Source organism: Neolamprologus multifasciatus, chromosome 11 (assembly GCF_963576455.1).
Source record: "Neolamprologus multifasciatus chromosome 11, fNeoMul1.2, whole genome shotgun sequence".
NCBI lineage: Eukaryota > Metazoa > Chordata > Actinopteri > Cichliformes > Cichlidae > Neolamprologus > Neolamprologus multifasciatus.
Window position 1 is genome coordinate 31,138,614 of NC_140449.1, and position 26,138 is coordinate 31,164,751.

The 26,138-nt window shown below is 40.1% G+C and overlaps 1 protein-coding gene and 1 long non-coding RNA gene across 3 annotated transcripts in view; one reads left to right on the plus strand and one right to left on the minus strand.

The window, feature by feature from the left end:
• The window catches only part of LOC146508835 (uncharacterized), a 97,220-nt gene extending 85,649 nt beyond the window's left edge, over positions 1-11,571 (minus strand). The window contains exon 1 of the long non-coding RNA XR_014877001.1: positions 10,629-11,571. This is a non-coding gene — a long non-coding RNA (uncharacterized LOC146508835). The remainder of the gene's footprint in view (positions 1-10,628) is intronic.
• thsd7ab (thrombospondin, type I, domain containing 7Ab) overlaps positions 1-26,138 on the plus strand; it is a 218,367-nt gene that overhangs the window by 94,407 nt on the left and 97,822 nt on the right. The window contains exons 5-10 of one of the 2 annotated variants that reach the window (XM_085178477.1): positions 8,087-8,242; positions 11,567-11,770; positions 18,098-18,292; positions 18,667-18,705; positions 19,016-19,051; positions 22,510-22,756. In XM_085178477.1, coding sequence (XP_085034603.1) covers positions 8,087-8,242; positions 11,567-11,770; positions 18,098-18,292; positions 18,667-18,705; positions 19,016-19,051; positions 22,510-22,756 — 877 coding nt within the window. Of the gene's footprint in view, positions 1-3,410; positions 3,480-8,086; positions 8,243-11,566; positions 11,771-18,097; positions 18,293-18,666; positions 18,706-19,015; positions 19,052-22,509; positions 22,757-26,138 lie in introns of both variants that reach the window. The other variant, XM_085178478.1, reaches the window with a different exon arrangement.

The window sequence follows — 26,138 nt, forward strand, 5'->3', positions numbered from 1 at the left end:
CAGTAATCTTTATGGGGGAGAAGCATCGATCTGACCCCAGATCAGTATCTGGGGTCAGAAGTAAGTAATATCAGCTGAGCATCAGTAACTAAGGTATGCTGAAGCATATGGAGATATTTTGAAGGTGGTAATAAAATCGCAACTGGTGATTAGATTGGCAGAAGATATAAAAGCAGTTTTTCCTCGAAAGACTATGCTTCTCACTGTCTTTATAAGGGTACAATGAAAAGACTGCTATTTTACAGTGTGCCTACAGTAATCTGCAGTAGAAGTTTTTTACACTGAGAATACAATTATAATTCTAAGGGCTATAAATCATAAACATTAGTGTTTCTATTACAAGCTGTTTAAATCATTTACAACTGTAAATATAAATACATTATATACATGTACTTGCACTTAATCACTCAAATGGACAGTAAAGCAAATGCAATAATTAAGTGACTCTGAATATGGCATGGTTGTTGGCGCCAGATGGCCTGGTCCGAGTATTTCAGACACAGCTGATCTAGGCAAGGCAAGGCAAGTTTATTTGTATAGCACAATTCAACAACAAGGTGATTCAAAGTGCTTTACAGAGACATTAGAAAGAAAAACCAATAAAAAGCATGATTTAAAATTGATTAAAACAAGCAAACAAACAAACAAACAAAACAGTATATAAAATCAAAACAGATAAAATCAGAACAGTAGATAAAATCAGTAGTTAAAATGTAAGTTTTGAAATTTAAGCTTAAAAGTGCGGATTTGGTGCTTTATTCACCAAACTACTGGGATTTCCCCCTATAGCCATCTTTAGAGTTTAAAGACAATGGTCCAAAAAAGAGAAAATATCCAGGGAGCCACAGCTGTGTGGAAGAAAATGCCTTGTTGATGTCAGAGGTCAGGGAAGTCATTACAAGCGAGGTCTTCCAAAGCAACCTAAACATCTCTAAATGCACAACACATTGAACCTTGAAGCAGCAGAAGACCACACTGGATGCCACACCTGTCAACGAAGAACAAGAAAGGTCAGAACCTGGCACACTTTGGGCCCCTCAGTATCAACTGAGCATCTTTTAAACAGTCAAGACTACCTGGGTATTGTTGCTGACCTTGTTCATCCTTTTATGACCACAGTGTATGCATTTTGTGATGGCTGCTTCCACCAGGATAACACATCATATCACAAAACTCAAGTCATCTCAAACTGGTTTCTTTAATGTAAAGGCTAATTTTACTCAAAAATGTGCTTTACAGGAACCTGATCTCAGTCTAATAGAGCACCTTTGGGATGTTGTGGAATGGGAGTTTGACTGTAGATTTGTTGGCTGCATAACAAATATATAGCAACTGCACAATGTAATCATGTCAAAATGGATTAAAATCTCTGAGAATGTTTCCAGCACCTCGTCAAGGTCAAGGTCAAGGTAACTTTATTTATACCCATAGGCAAGGTAAATTTGCTTTAGAGAAAAAATGACAGCATTTGGCATCCCTTTAAAAACACACATACCTAGTAAAGATATAAACCTCACTGTGGCACATATATATAGTAATTTTAATATTTCGAATCAAAAACAGTTCTTATTTAATTCAGTGACAGCAACGGGGACAAAGCTATTTTTATAACGCTTTGTCCTGCATCTCGGAAATAGAAACCTCCGTCCTGAGGGAAGAAGCTGAAATTCACCCCTTAGAGGATGGGAACCATTTTTAAGGATTGATAAAGCCATCCTCTGTACCTGCTTAGAGCACAGGGAGGCTAAACGAGACTGTGGCTCACCTATCAGACGACTGGACCATCTCACTATCTGATTTAGAGAGTTTTTCTCTGTGACAGAGGTCTGACCGAACCACGCCACCAAACAAAAGGATAAAACAGACTCAATAAAAGAACGATAAAACGAAGTTAAACTTTTTTGGTCAATGTGGAAATGAGCAAGTTTCCTAAGACAATAAAGGTGCTGGTGACCCTTTTTACAAACGGATTTTCAATTTTGATCAAAGTTCAGTTTTTCATTGATTATGGTCCCAAGATATTTATATGATATCACATATATCATATGTGTCATATATAGATACATATCATATTTATATGATATGATATTCACCTCGTTGAATCTGTGCCAAAAAGACATTTTTCCAAAATCGTGTTGCAGTACACAAATGTCTTTTAAGTTTATGAGACTTTTTTTTATTCACAATATAAGAATGTAAAAACAGAATTTTGTAAATTTATAGAGACTTGCATGTTAAATTGATTTGTTCTTCTTTTTACTGAACAAGTATTTAGGCCAAAATAAGTGACAGAAATGATCGATCTGAATCCCAAGAAAGCGATGAATATACACGACTTCTGCCACGCAATTTCTCATAAAAAGTGCGGAGAGGAGAAAAGGAAAGCTGCTGAAAATATTTCTAGACAAACACCATTTTATGCATTCACGGAGCAATTCTGTGCAGCATTTCCAGTTATAGCGTGGGCTGGCAGATGCAGTCAGCAACCTGCGGCGATCGTATCAAACGACAGGTTTTGGGTTTGGTCTGTATACAGACAGTGTAGCGTCAGAAACTGGCAACCCTGCTGTGACGACAAGACTCTCGGAAGCTGGGCAGAGTCACTGCATCTGGCTGAGTTTGTCAAACGCATAACTGCTGTTCAGTTTGTGCTAAAGGGACTAATTTCTGTTTTTTGTACACAATAAACAATGTGTTTATATTTATGTGTCAGCTTGAAATACCTTAGCATGCATGTATATAAGATCGTTAAGTGCCTGCTTATAGGGGATTTGATCACTAAGCTCTTTCTAGAATGTTGTACGATCTTTACCTTTCAATATAAAGTGCCTTGAAAGAACTATTGTTGCTCATAAATTAAGCTTAAATGAACTTTTCCCCTGTCTACAGTGAGCAAACAGGCATCAATTAGCTCCGTAGCTCGTGAAATCGATCTGCTGCTGTTTTCAAATATAGCCAAGAGCATTTCAGCGATTGCTTAACTGCTCCTTTAAATACACAGACAGACTAAAAAGTTGCAGTGCATAATCACAGCTAATGTTTATTTTCACTTTCATTACCTAGTCTGCTGCCGTTAAGTTTGAAAAAAAGAAAAGTGTTCTTTTCATGAGTCAACTTTCTTATCTAAGCTGATAAAATGGCATGCTCCTAGGGTCCACGTGGCTTTCCACGTGGACCCTAGGAAGAAATGAACCATGCACAGCAATTATTTTATGCTTTCCACTCAAACCAAAGATTTGATCTGCATTTAATTGAACATGTTTGGGTTATGAGGCTCAGGTCTGCTGTTGTTGTTGCATTCGTTTCTGCCTGTCTCCGTTGTGCCGTTTCCCTCCCTCTGTTTCTTTGATAGTGCCTCTGTCTCCCCTGTGTGTGCGTAGCTAATAGCGCTATCTCCCTTGTAATTGCAGCGGGTCAGACCCAAAAACAGCAGAAGCCTAGTGTCCCCCCTCTTCTCTCCATCACCTTCCAGATTACAGGTAGGTGTTTTTAGTCATGCTGTCACAAAGCTCGTCTCCCCGATTTATGCATCCCCCACCTGCCTCACCCCTCCCTCCCTTCTGTCTTCTCCCCTCCTCCAATTGCTTTCATCCTTTTCATCTTTCCTTTTGGTTGCTTTTTCCATTTCCATTTCCCTTTGCCATGTTTCCTTTGCTTTTCCTCATGCATTTCCTGTCCTAACCTCTTGGTTAGTTCGTAACTTCTCCTCCATCTGTCTCCCTTCTCATTGCACCAACTCGTCTTGTCTTCTTTTTTGTCAATCTTCATTTTCTTCTTTCCTCTTTATTTTTCTTCACACTTCTCCACCCTCTGCTTTGTCTTTACTTTTCTTCTTTGTCCTATGTTTTTGTCATCTCTGGTTCCTGCTCTCTTTTTGTTTCTTCTCTTTTTGCACTTGTTTCCTTTCCCATCATCCTACCCTCATCTACCTTCACTCCTCGCCTCCTTTATTTGCCTTTTTTTGTTGTTTCATTTGGTTTTTATTCTTTCTCTGTCTCTTCTTTTTTCTGTTTCCTTTTCCGCTTTTCTTCTTCCTTGTTCTTTTTACAGAAATGACACCTTAGAGTTTGTCCCAGCTGCTGTAATGCTTTAGATAATTTAGATAATCATAATCACGTTCAGCGTACATGAGCCAGTTGTGCAGTTACAATCCCAAACTTTTGCTCTCTTGCCAGTTCTTAGTGTTGTTTTCAAGTAAAACAAAGGATGACTAGTTTTACACTAAAGTTCTGTTTCCTACTGGATAGAAGAATTAAAGCTTTGAAGGAACTGTAAGACAAACTTTGTTCCACTACAAACGGAATACGGATAGCAAGACGTTTCCCACCGCTGCAGACAGTAAGCCGCACTTGCAAGAGGGATTTTTTTCTACCGTTGTCATTTTTGCACAATAGAGGAATGGACTCATTGGAGAGTACACCACAAAATGGACTAACAGAGAGTCAGGATATTCTCCAGGATATTTTCTCCCTTTTATAGAGAGGCTGATACGCTGTCAGCCCCCAATTTAGTATTCACAAATGGACTGATGTTAAAAGATTGAAGAGAGTGTAGTTAGTCCAATAAGATGTGGATTAACAGTGGCTCAGCAAACTCAGTATTTGACTTTCAGTGTATTTGTAAAAGGAATTAGACATTTTGCATTTCAAAAGGCCCTTCTGCCTTTCCCTGTACAGTTCTGAAGGATTTATGATTTGGCTCTCCTGCCTATGAGAGACTTTAAGCTTTAGATGTCTTGTAGGAACAGTTGGGATACAGGAAATAAAGTGCTTCAGGTTGAACATGAAGAAGAGTTTTTTTTAATTGTTGTATGAATCTTAAATATCTTCTTTTTAAAAAAAAATGCACTCCAGTATTAATTACAATATTTCAAAAGTAGAGATCAATCCATACTCAGACTTTGTAGAGAAAAAGCTTCTGATATGTATTTTTCAACATCTTGTTTTCAACGAAGAATCAGTTTTCACAGAGAGACGATTTTCTTATAGGGGCAAAATCTACTATAGCTGTACTTCCTGTTACAACAGATGGTGCCAATTTATTCTCCTACAGCTTCACTTTAAAACCAGACACAGTCCACCCACACTGTTACAGTTAATTAACGTTCATGTATAATCGTTTATATTTATGATATTGTATTGTGTATAACAACATGTAGTTAAACTGTGTTTTTGTAGTTTCGTCTGTTGTATCCCCACAGTTCACCTCAAAACATTTTCAATTTGAAGTAGGAAATCTTAAATCAGACCTGGTCAACTTTTAGCTCATATTTTCATAATTATGTTTCAACCATTCATAATGGTCGGCTCACTATTTTAAACATTCATTCAGTACCTTTAGCTACTATTCAAATATCTCCCCCTGTGTAGGCCACGTTTCAATTATTAAATTAAACAAAAATAACTGTAATAGTAAATTTTTCCAAGTAGTGAAGAAGTACCTTCTACAGTACTTGTCATTATTCCTGGGAATCAGCGTTTTATAGTTATCTTTATTAAAGCCATATAGCTCAAAAAATGTTGAAGTCAGAATTCTGCGCAGAATGAAATCTGATTTACAAGCTCAGCTTTGCAGGTTTTCTGAGTGTAGCTGCAGGACGAGAGGTTCAGAAGTGTCCGTCAATACGGGGAGCTTCAGGCAGAGGGTTGGACTTGTCTGCTCAGTGAGCCAGACTCCTTCTAATCAGGAAAACCTGGAAGCATGAAGCTGGTGTGCTGCTGACTTCATGCTTTAAAGGGATGATTTCAAATTGTAGGCAACACACTTATTTTCTTTCTTTAAAAGTTACACGAAAAGATGAAGGCCGATCTCATATCTGTCTGGTAAATATGAAACTACAGGCAGCAGCTGGTTGGAGACGGGGAAAAACAGCTAGCCTGCTTCTCTCCATTACCTCCAAAGCTTATGTCGCATGTCATCAAGACAAATTGCCATTTTAACACTTGATTGGTTCAGCAAACCAACAATCAATCAGTCAACAAGGTGTAACGTGTTAATTAGCAAACTTAAAATGTTGTGTTACGGAGCCAAGCAGTTTGATTACCCCTGGTTTCAGGCTTTATGCTAAGATAAGTTAACTGCGACATGAGTCGGGGCTTTAGTGGGATCACCTTTGATCTCTATTTTCTGTTTTGATTACATAGTTATTCCATAAACAAAGTAGATATCAGTGTAATGGATATCTGTCTTTCAAACATAGGTGTAACAACACCTGTATGCTTTGCCATTTGACATGTCAGGAATGAACTATTCTTTTGGTTGCGCAGTCAGCTGAAAGCTCTGTTGACAGTGTCAGGGTTCCTGGGTCGGTGACCCAGTGCTTTCCGTTTTGTTCATGTTCAGTTTATTTTGCCACTGCCTGTTTCATTTCCTGTTTGTTCCTGTGTCACCTCGTCTCGTGCCATTAGCCAGATTATGTTCAGCTGTGTACTCACCGGTCTCTCATTATCATCCTCATCAGTCTGTGTATTTAAGTCTTCTGTTTCTACTCGTTCTTTGTCGTGTCATTGATGTTCGTGTGATGTTGTCCTCCCCGTGTTCTCTCCGTTCAGTCAGCCATTCAGTGTTCCAGCCAGTCAGTGTCCGTTCACCCTCTGTTCCTCCACTCCTTATAATAAACCTTCACCAGTCTTCACCTACCTGTGAGTCCTGCGTTTGGGTTCCTTCTTCCTCGCCTCCACACAACGCCTGACAGACAGCACATTTGCAGCTGGCATGCCACCTGCAAGCATCTTTTTTTCCCCACAGTCCAGTGAATGGTGTTGTTGCCTCAACTTACATGCAACACTCTTTTAAATTTTCTCTCAGAGAAGGGACTTTGGGTTCCCAAACATCAGTCAATTCTCAAAACACAGTGTGAGGGCTGTTGACACCCCTGTTCCAACTGAGGTCATTTGCAATAGTTTCTATGGACACAGAAAAAAGGGGATTCTCTGTTCTTCTTCACGTAATGTAGTTACTCCGGTTTGTCCACAGGCAAAAAAAGTGATTTTTTTTTCCCCAGTTTTGCCAGTTTGCTTTTATTTTCTGAGGGAGCCGGAATTGTAAAGATAAAAGCAGACCTTAAAGGCAACCAATCTAAATGCTGATGGTGTCATTGTTTGGAAAATACAGTCAGCAGTCGGTTTTACTTTCCTGGAAAAGAAACCTCTCCATTGCCTTTTTGCATCAGATTAAATGTATTACTTTCTGCTAAAACTGTGTAAACAATACAAATGGAAAATATGCGATTAAGCTGCAAAACCTTAAATACTGCGTGTGGTCAGGGTTGTATCAAAAGTCCCCTTTCTCCTAGTCTCTTTGTTCATTTCCTGTCAGCCTCTAGTCTCACGAGGCTCAAAAGGGTGAAGGGGAAAAAAAGAAAAATGTCTGTGAAAGCAGAAACATCCACTTTGAAATGACACTTGCACGATTTTGTGCATGAATAAATGCATTAACTTTGTATCTTCAGGAACTCCACACATCAGATTTATTTATCATGATGCAGATGTGTAGAAATGTATTCTGCGCAGTTGTCACAGAGCTGCTCCTTGCACGGTGATAGCATCTCCTCTTTTCTTCCCCCCAGAGTTCAGACTGGCACGCATTTACCAGTGGTTTCGTGGAAAGAGCTTTTTTAGAATCCAGCATGGCACGACTAGGAGAAGTAGATGCCAAATTACACCTCATGGAATAAACATGAGCCAAGATATTGTCCGTGTTCTCTTACACCTTTAGTGTTGTATTGTTGCCTCCTCTTCCTATGTCTCCGTTGAGAGTCCGTGGGCAGGGCTTCACTATGTTTTATGCTGCTAGCAAGGCGTTGTACGAGATAATCATTGCTAATTTATCATTCTGACATGCTAACAGGGAGACGATAAACAAAACAAAGGGATAATAGTGTCTACTTCACAGGCATGTTTTGTTTTTTCACTGTGGCTCTCATCTACCCTCTGCAGGGATTTCATGCCAGGAATAAAAGCAAATAAGCATTTTTGCGTCCCTTGTTCCTGCTCCTTTCAATGCTGCTAAAGAAGAAAGATTCCTCAGAATTAGGCTCATTTTATCTGCTGCTTATTGTGTGTTTCCCTTTTGTTTATCTGCACAGCCTCCCGCCCAGTGGAAAACAAGCTGTGCGAAGGTCCAATCCCCAACAGATCCCAGCTGTGCCAAATCCCCTGTCCCATCGACTGTGAGGTATCACCCTGGGGTGCCTGGGGGCCCTGCACCTTTGAAAACTGTGATGATCAGGCTGGAAAGAAAGGTACCTGAATGGTTGAAATATGTAATTCAGTCCAAACTATTATAGTCAAAAGGTGATTGCTATTTCTAACTGCACTCTATTACGTTTGGCACCGTGGCTCTGTTTTGCAACTCTCAATTGTTCTACGTTTGTGGAACTGCATACATGTAACGCATAAGCTGGGGGAGTAGCAGCAAGACTCCATGGCGTGCACAGAACAGATCGGCACTATGACATTCAATTCAGTTTTATTTATAGAGTGCCAAATTAAAACAACAGTTGCCTCAATGTCTTATATTGTAAGGTAAAGACCCAACATTAATACAAGGAAAACAGAGGAAAAACCCCAACAATTATATGAGCATCTATGAGCAAGCGCTTTGATAGTGGGATTTCAATCACCCTGCAGCCTAGACCCATTTCAGAGTAACTGAGTGAGGACTTAGGATCACCTGATCCAACCTTAACTATGTGCTTTATCAAAAAGGACAGTTTTAAGCCTAATCTTAAAAATAGAGATAGTCGCTGTCTCTCGATTCCATACTGGAAGCTGGTTCCACAGAAGGGGAGCCTGAAAACTGAAGACTCTGCTTCCCATTCTACTTTTAAATACTCTAGGAACAAGAAGTAAGCCCACAGTTCGAGAACGAAGTGCACTAATGGGGTGATATGGTACTATAAGGTCATTAAGATAAGGTGGGGCCTAATTGTTCAAGACTTTGTACGTGAGGAGCAGGATTTTTTTCTCTTTTTTTCTCCTTCTAGTCCCTGTCAGGACTCTTGCTGCAGCATTTTGAATCAACTGAAGGTTTTTCAGGGAGTTTTTAGGACATCCTGATAATAATGAATTACAGTAGTCCAGTCTAGACGTAATAAACACATGAAGTCATTTTTCAGTGGCACTCCAAGACAGGGTGTTTCTAATTTTAGAAATATTGCGCAAATGGAAGAAAGCAGTCCTACATATTTGTTTAATATGTGCATTGAAGGACATGTCCTGGTCAAAAATGACTCCTCACAGTGTTATTGGAGGGCAAGGTAATGCCTCCAGTCAGTTAATTTAGTCAGGAGTCGGGATGGAGGTGGGTTTCAAAGCAGGTTGCAGATTCGCCAGTCACATTTTTCCCTGGTGACCAACAGTTGCCAGGGAGTCTCCGAGCGGCCTCTAAGCCTGCCTGCCTGACTGAGGCCTCAGATAGGGTATCAGCTGAGCCTTCAGCTAATATGAGCTGCCATTATCAACTAAACTGTCTCTGTCTGCTCTAAGTACTATACTCAGTGTGTCACGTTTTAAGCATTATTATGCTTTATCAGCTGTTGTGTTACACTGGTTTAAAATAATTACAGACACTATCTAAGACCGGCTGTTCAGTGTTTTTTCCTAAATACTCCCCCTTCTCGCCTCCATGTAGTCTTCATTATAGGAGATAAACAAGCCAAAAATAATTTGTCAGTCATCTGTCACCCTCTTGTGCTCCTGGCACCGAGATAAATTCTCACCCGATTCACTATTTTGTGCTGAAAATACAAGAACCTCTTAAATTATTCCTTGTTATTGTTTCTAATAATTATAGCTCCAAAACAATGAAAAAAGTGGCTGCTGTGTATTAAACGCTGCTTGTACACCATCCATCACGTTTGTTATCTTTTTGTACGAGGCCGTTATAATTAGAATGCTGTAGAATAATATGATTGAGCCTGAATGTGCTTAATGAATATGCAGTCTTTATATCGTTTTACATTAAAAAACATTCTTTTATTGGCTTTCACCTTACCACATAGCTTCAGGGAATATCGCTGAATTTTTAATGACTGATTGTCTCCAGTAGTAGCAGGTCATCTTGTTACAAAATAGGTAAAAAGCATACAATTTCTAAGGAAACTACAGCAGCCTAATTACATTTTCAGTCGAAAATGTCCCTTTGTTGCATCAGAATATGGCAGTCTTTGTTCATAGTGAATAACAATGTTTATGCAAATATTGCACATAAGTATAAACTTAAGCAATGAAGTGAAATCATGAAGGTTTCTTATTGATGAGCCAGATCAAGAAACGAACCATCAAACAAACATTTAAGTGCTCAGACTTTAGTAAAGTAAAATGTAATGTAAGATCTCACTATTTGTAAAATCCTACATTAATAATATTAAATTAATTAATAGTATAAATCCTTTTATTTTTGCACTATTTTCAAGTGGCTTTATTTATTTTTAAGTGGATTAATGGTTCAAAAAGATGCTTCAATTCAATTCAACTCAATTTTATTTATATAGCGCCAAATCACAACAAAAGTCGCCTCAAGGCGCTTCATAGATACAGAGAAAAACCCAACAATCATATGACCCCCTATGAGCAAGCACTTTGGCGACAGTGGGAAGGAAAAACTCCCTTTTAACAGGAAGAAACCTCCGGCAGAACCAGGCTCAGGGAGGGGCGGGGCCATCTGCTGCGACCGGTTGGAGTGAGAGAAGGAAGACAGGATAAAAGACATGCTGTGGAAGAGAGACAGAGATTAATAACAGATATGATTCAATGCAGAGAGGTCTGTTAATACATAGTATTGCTTACTTGTGTTATACTGGAACTCGGTGCACACTCTCAGACTCCAGTGAACAGAAGATTTTAACAGTATTTGGTTGGAGCTGGGAGTCAGAGATGACCATATAAGTAATATCTTGTCTCACTGATGCAGGAAGAAGACTGAGTGCTCAAAGAACTGACCTTTTGGCTCACAGGGATTACTTGCATATGCACAAATGTAATTTATTCAACTGTTCACCATGTTTTGTTAGAATATCCATCACTGTAACAGTTTTTATATGACAGAAAGTAAGGAAAAACATGAAAGGCCCAGTTTAAACAGAGAAGTAGTTGGTCTACAGAGAAATACTTGCTATATATACACGATTGTTTTAGGGGTGTAGCTAGTCAGCATGGAGCCTATTTAACTCATTAGCCTCCAACCTAAAAGGAGGCTTATTTATGCAAGGATTTAAAGATAAATCTGAGCATTTGTGATATTATTTATAGTGTAGTTTAAAAAAAGAAAGAAAACCTCTAGAGGGGAAATTATATACATGTATTGCATGTGCTAACCAACTGCTATCAAATCCACCTGTGACAGATGAAACTAGACAGTTTAAAAAAAAAAAAGTACAATGTGTATGATTAAAAAAAATATCACATGATATAAATAAATACAATGCAATAAAACTGAACTTTTAACATGTAGTGGAGTAAGATGAGGACTATTTTCCCCTTATGTATGTGGTTGTGTGAAAAAACTAAAGCCTGCTATACACACAAAAGTTTGTCAGTTGTGATTAACTGTCTTTGCACTGCAGGTTTCAAACTGAGGAAACGACAGATTACAAACGAGCCAACGGGAGGTCCTGGAAACTGTCCACACCTTGTGGAGGCGGTGCCATGTGACGAGCCCACTTGTTACGACTGGCAGCTGATGAGTCTGAGTCCGTGTATTCCTGATGATGGGAAGCAGTGTGGCTCCGGCACCATGATTGTGCAGGTCCAATGTGTCAACAGCAACGGTGAGCGAGGAATGCCCCACATTTTCAAAATGAGCCGAGTCATTTGTTAAAAACTAACCACACTCTTGCTTACAGACAGTGTTTGTTGGCTGACATTGATGCTTGCTCCCTGCGCATCCTTGCATTTTGCTGCGTTTTCGACCCACTTTGATTTGCAATAAAAAGAAATTGCTGGTCTGCCCTTGCATGAAAAATCCTATATTTTCAAGGTCACCTGTCCACCGACCCTGCAACTCTTGCGGCACAGCGCTGTACGTGAGGAGATTTCCACAACATGACTCCCAGTTGCCATTCGTCTTTGTGAGGAATGCTCTCCCTTGGCTCCCCTTCCCCCCTCTCCCTGTTAAAGCTCTTCGACTTTAACGCTTCCTCGGTTCAGCGTTGCTACCTCTCTCCTGCCGTCTCTCTCATTACAGTTTCCTCTCTGCACGCACAATTAAACCTCACTCGCTTTAAATCAAATCAATCCTCGAGCCCCGAGTCTTAGAGTATCTCGTGCCCTTTGCTACTCCCTGATTTTTACTGCTTCTCTTTATTACTGTAAATCTTTAATATTAAGGGTGACCGAGCAGAGATACTTTGTTGAGTTCCTCTTGCCTTCAGCTATCAGACATATGTATGACAAAATAAGTCACAACCAGTGTTGGGAAGGTTACTTTTAAAATGTATTCCATTACAGAATACAGAATACATGCCCCAAAATGTATTCTGTAACGTATTCCGTTACGTTACTCAATGACAGTAACGTATTCTGAATACTTTGAATTACTTAATATATTATCATGCTGTTTACAACTACATGAATGTACTATTGCTGTGATTTATTACTGTTACTGAAGGTCCGCGGCTCCGAACCGTACGGGTTCTGTGTCGGGCTCGTAGCTGAAAACTAGCTTTACTTTGTTGTCTGGGTCAACTTTGCTAGCAAGAGACAGAAAGAGGCGTTGAAAGGCTGCTCCAACGGAACTTATTGTTTTTGGAGGAGAACACGAACACGGTGTACAGTCGAGTCTTAATAGCTTACTTACAACTGGGCTCGTCAGGCACTCTTCTTGGCTGCAGTGGTTATTATTATATTTACATGCTTCCAGCTCCCATTTTTGCTGGATGACAGCTCGTACTTTTCCTTTTTCTCCCTCCCTCGCTCACAGACACATAACGGGTATGGCAGTCCATTCTCCCTGCAGCACGGACTACACTGCCTATGATGCTACATTCTTTAGAGCTATACGGTAGCATTCTGCCTATTAGCTTAGCACAACAACAACAAAAAGGCCTCTCTCACCCAGGAAACACGCAGAGAGAGAGCGTCACCCTGTAACCATGGCAACTGTAACGCTGCCGCCTGGAACAACAGAACGTAGCTGTCAAACAAAACCCAAACAGTCCTGACCCGCGACAATATGAAACAGGGAAGTACCGCCGTGTAATCCATTTATTTCAACAAAGTAACTGTATTCTAAATACCACCTTTTTAAACGGTAACTGTAACGGAATACAGTTACTCATATTTTGTATTTTAAATACGTAACGGCGGTACATGTATTCCGTTACTTCCCAACACTGGTTACAACACACTATTGAGTTGTTGTTTTTTTTTTTTTTTTGAGCTGCTGTGAGCTGTGCATCAAATGACATGGCACGTTTATTTAGTCAGCATGTAAAGTTATACTGTGATGTTGTTCTGGGAATCTCATTCAGTTGCAAATCTACTCAGTAAATCTTGAATTTATGATGCAGTGCAGTGACTTTGTTCCTGTTTTCCACACTAGAGAAGTTGATTTGTCCTTCTAACGTCTCCCACAAATCTCACTTCATGCATCAGCTGCAGGTGCTCAGTGAAGCTGGGCTGCTGGAAACTCTCCCCTGTACGGCCGGAGTACAGCAGAAACTCTGCGCTGTTCTTTCACACCATGACTTTGGTTGATTGATCCCCGCTCACATTCACTCCCTCATCTGATGAAAATTGATTTGTTCTGTTTGGATTTTTGCTCTGCTTTTCGCCTCAGAGATTTTTCACTGCAACGCTGGCTGTATTTTTTCTCGGAGTGTGTCCCAGCCATAAAAGAAAATGCCACACAGCCAGGCCCCAGACAACAGACGAAGGTCGATACAAATGTTATTGAAACTGGCTATTGATATTCCCCATGCTGACTGCCTGCCCACTTAGACAGGGAGCTGTTTCTTCTCTGCATACTGAGCATGGAGGTGTTCCTCTCATAGTGGGTGTTCTGTTCACTCATGTTTCCTCTGTGCGAGTCTGAAAACTGCTGGGGTCCCTTGTCACTTCTTATTTTCATGCCTTCTTAGTTCAGTCATGATTGGTTCACTGCGTATCTGTCAAAGTGACATCTTAATGCAGAGTCAGGCCCAGTCTGACTTGTGAAGCCTCTCTTTTGCTTGAATTTTCAATTCACTCATTGAAAGGTTTACATTTGCTTGTGTGTGTGTGTGTGTGTGCTGCCGAAAGAGGAAAATATTCTCCGCCTGGTTCATGGCAACACATGAAGCAAACCAGACAAATGTGTGGGTTATTTTAATCCACTTAAGCGTGATACCAGCAGCTCATCAATAAACCATGAATAGTTGTGTAAAAATGTGGGAATCCCATGTGAATGTGCAGTTTCCATGTTCAGTGCCACTTTGTTTGGAGACGAGCCACAGTCAATAGTGCATCAGTATGAATATTTTACAGCTAATCAATTTAAAAGAGTCATAATCATCTGTCATGTCAGTATAAGGAACATTAGTGTAGTTATAATCCACTGCCACATTAGGGAAATTCTCTGCAGAAAGACGATATGCTGATGTGACACATCTACATTTAAAATGTTGTTGTTACTATTAGTGTCATTATTATAAGAATTGCTATAACAACCATTTCCCCAGCACATTTCCCCCTCCCTCTCTTTGGGTCATCTGTCTTCTGATAAGCAGCCCCTCGTTAACAGAAGGTTTGAACAGCATACACCCCGATGACTCTCATGTTACACGGCATTTAAATTATTTTGGCATTGTTTTAAAATGTTTTTAATTTTTGGTGAGGGAAATTCTTGGACTTGTGGATTGCACCCGTGCACTACAGATTCAAGCTTACTAGAATTTGCTTCTAACTTCACTTCAAGCTTTGTGGCTTTGTCCATCTGTTATATGCAGTCTGTTTGGTGGTTTAGACTTCTGCAGTGTAACTTTATGCTATGCAATACCAGCCACGATAAAACTTTCCCCCCTCCTATATCCCCACTCAAGTCAACTATATTTATTGCTCAACTTTTTTGAGGTCTTTATACATTTTCCATCATTCATGTTGATAGCTTCCATAATCTCCCTACAGGAATTTGTTGGCATTTGTGAGTTTTTATATCGATACTGTGACTATTATTCCCGATAATGAGTCGATGAGATGATGTGATGCTTCTCTCACTGATAAATTCAAAAACTGAGTATAAACATTGGCCTTGAACAAGTCGATCACAGTAGTTGCAGATGCGTCCATTTATTTATTTATTTATTTATTATTTGACCTTTTGGCTAAGTTTAATTTAAGAATCCACATTAGTAATATTTTATCCATTAGATGAAACAGTGATAAGAGTAATAGTCCCTCTTTAACTGTTGCAACCTGTGTGCTTTTTATCAGATTTATTATTATTTATTGCCATTAGTTCACAGGAGTTTAGAAAAAAAAGTTTAATTTCAGTTCTCAAGCAGCACAGTCATATTAATAATTTGCGCACGCCCAACTATTATAAACTAATGTTTCATAACCATAATCATAACACCCTAAGCAAAGCTGTGGCTGCAGCCACAGTGATCGCTATGTCACCGCATGGCTGCAATCATAATCTCAGCTACTGCCTGTCTCAATCAGCCTCAGCAGCATTCGGTGAGAGAGCTGGGAGAGCTCCTCTATTTATCTTTCTAACTGCAGTAGTACAGAGTGCATCCACAACCAGCGCAGTCTAATACTTAACATAGTTTTACAATACAAAGTTGTCTTTTTGCATAGGTTAGATTGCAAGATTAGATTATTATAAGGTAAAACAAAAGTAACATGTTACACTGTTATCACTCTGAAGGCTGACATTGGGCCCCAAAAACGGCAGACCTTATTTTTGAAACCAAAAATGTGATTGTTAATAATACATTGTGTTTAATAAGCATATCTTATTTGGGGCTCAGTAGAATTTACTGTATGTATGAATAGACATACAGCAAAATAGATCATGCATAAGACTTGAATGTATGAGTAAAGTACAGTAACTGTGAAATTTTAAGCTACTTGTGTACAGTATTTGATTCAATCTGCTCTCCGGGCTTTTCCTGTTTAAAATCTTTTGTCTTTTCTTGTCTTCGCATTACCTTTTGTATACACAAAAACAGTTAAACAAAACCAAGTTTATGCTTTCACTTAAGAGAACAAGCGTGACTCAAAAATCTAAAGTGGGCCGTGTGCTTGACATTGTGCCATCAATTAAGACACACAGCTGTTCACTTTCTCAGCTCTTCCCTCCGCCTCTGTGCTGAAATGTAATGGGTAACAATGAAATTCTTGCAATGAATGTTTTCCGATTTTTTTCAACAATAATAAGCAGACTTTTAAAGCAAAATCAGAAAATTACTTGTGTTTGTGTTTCAGGTCTTTATCTGGTTTATATTTTTCTATTTAAACTTTAATCAGTTATTAAACACACAGGTGTTTAATTACTGTATATACTGCAAAGCACCATGATTTAATTGGGATGTTGACGGTAAGATAAACTGGGAATGTTTGCCCTTTATTAACTCAAGCAGGACAGTCATATGTGCTGCTCGAGAACTGAAATTAAACATAGGTAATACTAATGGGGCTATAGCTGTAATGTTATGGTTTCATGTGTAATAAGGAGGTGAAAAAAAGCAAATCATAGATCAGATCTGGCAAATAGAAATGTCTTGTGATTCCCATTACAGTGAAAATGACTCTAATGTTGTTTTATTACAGAATACTCTTACTAGGTTCAATCAAGGTGACTAAGCCTGTGTGTATAGATAGATAGTAGGGGTGCAACAATACTTGTATCTATATTGAACCGTTAGATACAGTGCTTTCGGTTCAGTACGCATATGTATGAACAATACAAAATTTTTAATTTATTTTATCAACTTTCCTTCCGACGGTGCTGTCTGTGTTGAGCATTGACTGTTTTCTACAGTCAATGGTGTTGAGCGCTCAGTGGATCTGCGCTCGACAGTGCAGCCTAGGCGGAGTAGTCGAACGCAGATTCACTGACAGCAGGGCAAGCTAGCAAGACAGAAGTTAAGCTCTCCTTGCAACATGGCAAATTGAACCTCCCCCACCCTCATTCAGATCTGGCGTTTGGAACTATTTTGGTTTTCATGTGACGTATGACCCTGAAGGTAAGCGCATCATGGACAAAAGTAAAACAGTATGTCAGGTGTGGCACGCAATGCTCAATTACATTGGTGGGAACTAGTGCGTTAGCGCAGTTTGCTCGTTAACGTGCACGCACGGGGCGATCGGCGGTAGCTCGTTAACGGAGATTTGCCGTTTTGTGGCGTTAACGTCATTTCAGCGAGATTAACGCTGACAGCACTAGTGGGAACACAACGGATATGACTGCAGATTTACTCCGATGGCATCCTAGTGCAAAGACAAGTGGAAGCAGACAAAAACAACAAGCAGCATGCTACAAACTTTAGCCGAGTCATTTCGACAGCCGTTAGCACAGGATTCTCCTTATGGGGACCTGATATGTTTAATATGCTGCTGAGAATATAGCCCAGAAGAAGCGTATAGTATAGCTTTTATTTTGGAAAGAGCCATTTCTCTGTAATAAACTCTTTTCCAAAGATGAGTGATTTCTTGATCAGATTTATTTATTTTTATTACTTTGTTGTTTCAGCAACATTAAATTTAAAAACTGTACTTTTGAGTTAAAATATATATTTATAATTTTAATAAATGACAAATTAAAAAGGCATGAACATTTTTTTTGTATCGAAAAAATATCAAACCGTGACACCAAAGTATCGAACCCTGAATTTTGTGTATCGTTGCGCCCCTAATAGATAGATACCCACTGCAGAAGTGCATATACTCTGAATTGACCTGTAATGCTGAAAGTGGTCCAGATGTGCACAAGCAAAAAGCCTTGAAGGAAAGATCAGCCAAGTATAACTCTGTAACTTTATAAGAAGAGTTGTGTCATTTTATTATTATTATTATTATCCAATTTTTTGGGGTTACCAAGTGATCACCCCAGCCTCACGACAAGCGGTCATTTATGGGCTTTTGACCCTGTTGTGTGTTCTGTTTTGCTTCAGGAGAGAAGGTGGATAGAAATCTCTGCACGTCTAACCCAACTCCAGAACCTGTGCCCTGTGAGGTGCCTTGCTCAAGAGACTGTGTGCTCAGTGACTGGACATCCTGGTCCACTTGCTCTCAGACATGCTCAAGCAAGACCATTGAGGGCAAGCAGATGAGGACCCGCTCTATTCTGGCCTACAACGCTGGGGAAGGTGAGTCTGGACCCGCCAACAGTCGACTGTCCGTGGTATATGGAAATATATGGAGATGAGGCCTGAATATTGGCTTAGTCACAGCCTTTCAAGTCGTCCTTTGCTGTCACTCTTCGAATGTCTGGATTTCACAGTTCTCTGCATGTGCATTTGTCCTTATCTCAAACAGTCTGCTTATCTGTCCTGGTGATTATTTCTGTTGGTCTGTCTCCTCGCCTGACACTCACTTTTTTATCTCTTTCTAAGATCGTTTCTCTGCATATGCTTATTCTCTCTCTGGTTTTAAATTTCTAAGACCGTCCGTCGTGTTTTGTTTGCCGTCCGTTTTTGTCACGTCTCTGAATGTTTTATCTGGGTGTGTGTTTTCCTCACAGTCACTGCAATGGTTGTGGCGTGGATCACTGTGATGGAGGGTAACATTTGAAAACACATTTTGATGGTAGCTCTTGTATCCCTCTAGCTGTGTGTCTACATGCAGAAAAATTTAAATTGTTTGTTTGTTTTGAGCTTTAAAAAATGTGTACATTACCATAACAGCTTTAGGGTAGCTTATAATTGATTTTGAATTTATTCAGCCAGTTGTAATTCAGTCAAGCCTTGTTAGCCATGTGTGAAATGACTGAACTCTGTTAGCGCTTTTCAGTTGTTCTGCTGTAGTATTAGCTCATCTAGTGCAGACCTCACCTGCCACATTAACATTTCTGACGTTTGTATTTATCAAAGGTCTTTCCCAGGTGCCGAAGTTTCCAGAACTTTATGGTAAATATTTGACTCTAGGCAGACTGGATAAACTGTAGTTGTAGAGTTGTAGTTTAGATTAGCTTTAAACCCCCTACTGTACTGTGACACAGTTTTATGAACACACAACAATACCAGAAATCTGGAAGCTTTCTCTCCATCACAAGTTTCCCCCCCAGAGCAGATTATCTGATTAGAATTTGCTCCTTGGCAGATTTTTTTTTACCCATGTGTTACATATTAATGAAATATTGAGGAAAAAAATGGTTGGAACTAAAGAACTGCTCAAACCTTAGGACACGGGGCTCTAATAATATGCATCCACCAATGTTTGCATAGAATTCTGTGCTAATTTTAATAAGCTTAATTAATGACCTATTTAGCATAACTGCTTACATTTAATTCTGTGGTGATTATGGTGGGACTGTGGAAAGCCCAAGTGGCTCTTACTGCTTTATAGTCATCAGTTGAATCACATTCAAGGTGCATGCTAAGTGGCAGTTTCTCCAGCAAATTATAGTTTGTCTTGCAAACATGAGTGCATTTAAATAACTGATGGAAAGGTGTCAGAAAATACGCAAAAAATGATGAAAAAACAACATTTGACTCTACTTGTCTAATAAATACCCAGTAACGACATGTCCCACGTTCAGTTAGGTTCATAAATCTTTGGGAAAAGATGATTTTGCCTCTCTACACCACAATACTGGATTTTAAATTAATCAATATGTGATTAAATCACATGTTATAAGTATTACAGGGATTACAGACATTGTTCTACATAGTCTGATTGTACATATGTGGTGATTCTGTAAACAATTAACAGCAATGTTTTTGCTAAATCCCTTGAATTAAAGCTAAAAGTCTGCACTTAAATCACATATTACTCGATTTATAAACCGCTGTGTTGGTGTGCAGAGCCAAAACTTCTTTGTCTAGCAATTTATGGACCAAACTATATATGCACCATTATTTGTCACTGCATCATGTGAGATATGTTTCCTTTAAACTGCCTCACATTTCCCCCGTTGTCCAGCAAAACAACATTTTCTAGGTCACTGTTCAGCCACAGCTGAGGCTCATTTGCGATACCGTGTCAGGCCAGTGTCGAGTCTAGCATTGCCCCATTGTTAGTCAGCTAAGGTGGCATGGCGCAGTCAGCAGAAAGGAAGTCATGCTCAGTGGCTATTAGGCTGGGATTTGTCAGAGTTGGCAGTCTGTGATTCAGACCCGACTGTGTGTACACCGGCACTCATTTAGGAGCTGGCTTTCTTTCAACTCCGGCAGAGAAATACAGGTGTGAAGAATTCGCAGTGCTGCAATGCCCCTCAATCTTTCCTGAAGGCCCTAAGTGTCTGCAATTACTCTGAAACAGAGATGGCTCTCTTAGCCCATCGACCCAACAACTGACTTACTGCTGCCTTACAAGAGAAAGGAAAGGGACATGGGCAAAGAGGTGGCATAGCGATGGCGATAGTTAAAGGTATTAAACACTAAAGTAGTGGACTAAGGAGCTTGGAAAGAAAAGCGTCTGGACTTCTTTGAGTTGCTTGAAGACGTTTCACCTCTCATCCAAGAAGCTTCTTCAGTTCTAAGGTCAAATGGTGGAGAGTCCCAGATTTAAACCTAGTGGGAGTATCCCCCCAAAGAGGGACAAAGGACCCCCTGATGATCATCTACCTAATCACATGAGCCAAGGTGTGAAAGTGGGTGTGGGTCCCAATCAGCCAGGGTTTTGGGTGAGCTCATTGTGAAACTTGGCCCCACCCTATCATTTGATTTCCTGAGGTCAGATGGCCCAGGATGTGAGTTGGCGTTAAGGCGTCTGGGAAGGGATCTCAAAACTGGATTATAGATGGCAGACAGTTGGTGTCGTAAACCACCGCCTCTGTTCAAAGATGGTCGTTCACAGTGGACGTAAATGGCTTCTTTCACTCCTCTTTCAAACCATCTGTCCTCTCTGTCCAAAATGTGAATGTTGGCATCCTCGAAAGAGTGACCTTTGTCCTTTAGATGCAGATGAACTGCTGAGTCTTGTCCCGTGGAGGTGGCTCTTAAGTAGTGCATTAAAGCTGGACTTATGTCTTGCAGTAGTATACACAAACATTTAAACTCCTCTTGTAGACATAATAAATTACCAAAGGTTAAAACCTAAATCCTGAATAATCCCTGATAAAGCCAGACCAAAACAGCATTTGTAACATTAACATTCAACAGGGTAGGACCTGCAAGTATTTTTGGTAAATAATGGTTGTTTTTAACATTGGCAACCCAAGAAATGTAGTAATTTAAAGACATGTTTTTTTGTTTTTTTTTAAAAATCACTATTTTTCCACGACATGCCAGCAAACATGGTAACTTTTCAGCCTTGTAGCTTTCACCAAAGCACGTTTTGTAAGATGTTGCTCATAACTAAACAGATGTTTTTAAGGACTATTATTCATTTCTGGTCATTTACATAAAAATCATACACGTCTCATTCAAACATTAGACATTTTCCAGGGCTATCTTTGGAGGCTTTTTGGAAAAAGTAAAATCAAAATAAAAAGTTTAGGCTCCCTCTTTAAAGTAAACCCCTGATACCCAAAGGCAGCAAGAGAAGAGAACTGATCGTGCTGTCAGTAAAAACAAAATGCCAGATACATCTACATTATGCATTATTCTGTTTTAATGAAAATTGGGTGGAAAAGCAAGCAAAAAAAAAAAGATGCAGTGCAGTGATATTTTGAGCCATAAGTGCAGATGCATATAAATCAACCAACATAAGCCTCAGCGTTTAGCTTCGGGGGAAACAAATTCTTGCACCTTTCTTGAGACTTGAAACTGGCTCATTTACAGTTTCTCTTCTAGCTTTTTATTCAACAATTCTCACCTCCGAAGTGCAAGAAAAAGATTTTTGATTATTAGGTTGTCACAAGGTATTAGAGGCTGTTTAGATATCTAGATCTAGATATTAAACTGACATTGAATGAGAGACTGGGTTAGAAGTTTTATTTTGTTTGGTCCCACAAGAATAAAACTTTCCGTCACTAACAAAACCTTTTTTTTTTGACTGTCAGCGGTTACATGTGAGGTGTAAAGTGTTTTGTAACAGGCTTAAAAAAGAACTTTTCACCTTTCATTTTTTTAACCAAATTGATCCCTTTTTTTTACTCCATCATCACCCGACCAGATTTATCCTAGAAAATACCTACATAGAGGAAACAGCTCCATGACTGTCTCATGCTTGAGAGTGTATGCAAATATCGATCTGAGGCTGGTAATTCTAATTTTAGCCTAATCCATGTAAAGTAGTTTTACCTGAACTTTTACACTGAAACAGTGAATGTAATAGTGCTGGATGATTCTCTTAATTAGCATTACATGATGTGTTTTAATCAGCTGTGAAAACAGAGTACAGGAATGACTACTCCTGTTTTACCTCCTCACATGAGAACACTTTTAGAATTGCTGTCCTCACTGTGTTTTGGTTTTCTCAGGCGGCGCCCTCTGCCCGAACAGCAGCGCCCTTCAGGAGGTTCGGAACTGCAACGAACACCCCTGCACAGTTTACCACTGGCAGACGGGGCCCTGGGGGCCTTGCACTGAAGACCCCTCCACTTCCTCCTTCAACACTTCTGTGGGGGTCCAGCCCAACAGTGACGGCGAGGTTCCCTGCTCCATGGGAATGCAGACTCGCAAGGTCATCTGTGTCCGAGTGAATGTGGGCCAGGTGCCACCCAAGAAGTAAGCTTTATTTCTGCTTTCTTTGAGCACTTGTTTATGTTGCCGTTTAACCAGCGTATAGCCATTTAAATCCTGCTACAGAACACTGATTGCTTAGTTCCTGCCTCTCTGATTTGTAGCTGTATATAACTGTGAAATCAACTCCTGGAGTGCTGTGTTGTGATGAAAATTGCTAAGTTCTCAGACCTAAAATCCACTTGCTTTGAACAGTATTTCACAATCATGTGCTCTCGAAGATAGAAGAGGAGGCGTGTGTTTCCATTTCAAATGGCTCTGTATGGCAGCTGATTTGACTGATTTGGACACTTTTCACATTCAAAAGGAAGAAACTAATCAGTGAAATCTGTAGCAGCTTTGAGGAAACGACGACAGCGAGAGCTCTGCTTGTCTTTTGATGAGTGAAATGATGTGTTAAAGAACCCCTCGTGTTTGGGGTTGTTGCTTAATGAACACAGAAATACAGTGAAAATGAAATTTTAAAAAGCCCATCTTACATGCTCGGTCAAACAGTGATGTACGAGCATTTGTTTTGGTGTGTAATGGAGTATCCAGGACATTGAGTAAATTATTTGCATCTGTTTATTTTAAAGGACGTCAACGGTTAACTGTACATGGCAAAACTGAGACTGAAAGTCGATGACATTAAAAACACAAAGGAGAAGTCAGAAAGCAAGAGATGGACGAGAGAGACAGCAGTGGGTGGGGAGCAAAGTGAAATAACGAGACGCTGAGAAGACTCTACGTGAAGTTAACTCCCAATTCCTATCTCCCCTTTGCAGGCATCCACAGATAAATAAATAATCTTTGTCCCTGAAAGTCTAATTAACCCTGCCGTTTTGGGCGCTGGTAATTTCTCATTGATGATAATGACAGTAATTAAATGGGATTGATACTTTAAGGCAATTTAATCATGGGGGAGATGAGAGACAAGATGTTTGTGGTTAGCTCTGAAGACCACACCGCATGAGGCGAATTCAAAACACAGAAGCGTTTACTTTAACATGCGCCAAAAAGTTCATCTCTAGTCTGGTGTCAGTTATGCTTGGCTGATTCACATGACAACAGAAGATAAAGGAGTTGATCTGCGTTTGTTGCGTTTTGCAGAAAATAAATCCAAGGCAAATTGATTTCGGCCCTGCAAAAATAAAAACAAAGGGTCTCTTAACGTGTGTTCTCTTATGTTAAATTAGTTCCTTTTGTTTCTCGCTATAATCGAGGACCAGAAAGTCCCCAAGCGTAGTTATCACTGAGGAGAGGATGGCAACATCAATTATTTAAAGGGTCGGCGCGTGTTGAGCATGTTACGAGGGAAATGTGATTCATGGAGAGCAACACAGGATGAAATGAAGATTAATGTCCAGTTCAGCGGTGGCTGTTGGAGCAGCTGACCCAGTCAGTGAAGCTGCAGAACAGGGGTCAAGATCCTGGAAGTCTTTTATCGTGCGTGGTTTAAATCTACACTCCTGGCAAAGCTGGAGCAACAGATAAACACAGGCTCAGTGGCTTGGAGAGTGGGAGGTGCAAATGTGTCAAGGGTAATGGCTCTGAGTCTCTGACAAAAAGAGGTTTCAGTCAATTTGTTTCCATTATCTTTGTTTTTACTGCTCAATAACTTATATAATCAACTGTAATTTGCAACAAGGGCAAAAGAGCAGCATGTAATAGTGTCACTAGCAGAAAGTGAAAAGAAGATATTGAAAGCGGACTCCTACTCACCCTCTCAGACGGAGGTTATTGCTGCTAACCTCAGCTGAGCCTGTTTGAGGTTTTGAATAATGAAAGACACACAGGCACCTTAAAGAGGTCCAAAGAGTTGTTTGACATTTTCAACCTTCAGTGGAGATTGGTTTTTCTGTGACTTACTTAGTAATTGAATTATTTTGGTGATGCTGAGTTCTGTGTGGTAACAAGCTTTAAAACAAGAGTCCATTAGAACAAAAAATGCAAGGAAAATGAACATCCTTCAGGTAGTAAAGCACATCCACACCCATGTAACAGGAGGTCTGTCATGCTCATAGTCTTTATATACTCAAAGGATTATTGTTGCTGTAATTCCTCACTATTTTTTTATTTTATTTTATTATGGAAAACAATGACAAGACATTTCAGCTGTTTATGAAGCAGCTGGGATGAAAATGAATATTCATCATGTTTGAGGCCATGATTCTCAGTTGGATCAGGGGTGGAGTGCCTAATCTCGGCTGGAGAGGAGTTGCTACACCAAATGGTGGAACTCAAGTAGCCTATATCAGGGTCTTTTCTATTTTTCAGTGGGAGATTGAGAGACAAAGGAGCTTGCAAAGAAAAGCGTCTGGACTTCTTTGAGTTGCTTGAAGACGTTTCACCTCTCATCCGAGAAGCTTCTTCAGTTCTAAGGTCAAATGGTGGAGAGTCCCAGATTTAAACCTAGTGGGAGTTTCCCCCCAAAGAGGGACAAAAGGACCACCTGATGATCATCTAATCGCCTGAGCCAAGGTGTGAAAATGGGTGTGGGTCCCAATCAGCCAGAGTTCGGGTGAGCTCATTGGGAAACCTGGCCCCACCTTATCATGCAAATTCCTGAGGTCAGATGGCCCAGGATGTGGAAGAAGCCATCTATGTCCACTGTGAGCGACCATCTTTGAACAGAGGCGGTGGTTTACGACACCAACTGTCTGCCATCTATAATCCAGTTTTGAGTTCCCTCCCAGACGCCTTAACGCCCACTCACATCCTGGGCCATCTGACCTCAGGAATTCACATGATAAGGTGGGGCCAGGTTTCACAAAGAGCTCACCTGAAACCCTGGCTGATTGGGACCCACACCCGCTTTCACACCTTGGCTCAGGCGATTAGAGGATCATCAGGGGGTCCTTTGTCCCTCTTTGGGGGGAAACTCCCACTAGGTTTATATCTGGGACTCTCCACCATTTGACCTTAGAACTGAAGAAGCTTCTCGGATGAGAGGTGAAACGTCTTCAAGCAACTTAAAGAAGTCCAGACGCTTTTCTTTGCAAGCTCCTTTGACTACGATGACCTGGATGACTGAGAACCTTCACAGACGAGATTGAGAGACAGATTCAGGTAGCACCTGTCGAGAGGTGGAAGCTGTACCATCTGTTGTGGTGAGAACAGGTCTATAAAAATCAGAAATCTTTACTTGATTCAACCTTAGCTGATCTCAAGTTCAGTGTCGTCTCACGGGGCTTCCAGAATATTTGTTTTACTTGTTTTTGACTTCCTGGAAGTCCACGTCAGACCATTTTAACTTGACAGTGAGCAAAAATGAAAGTTTCTTTCAAACTGTCCTGAATTTTATGTGGAGTATCATCACTGGTAATGAATTGGAACTCCAGCTACAGCAGCATGCTTCTTTTCAACAGTTTGAAGTTGAAGAGTACAT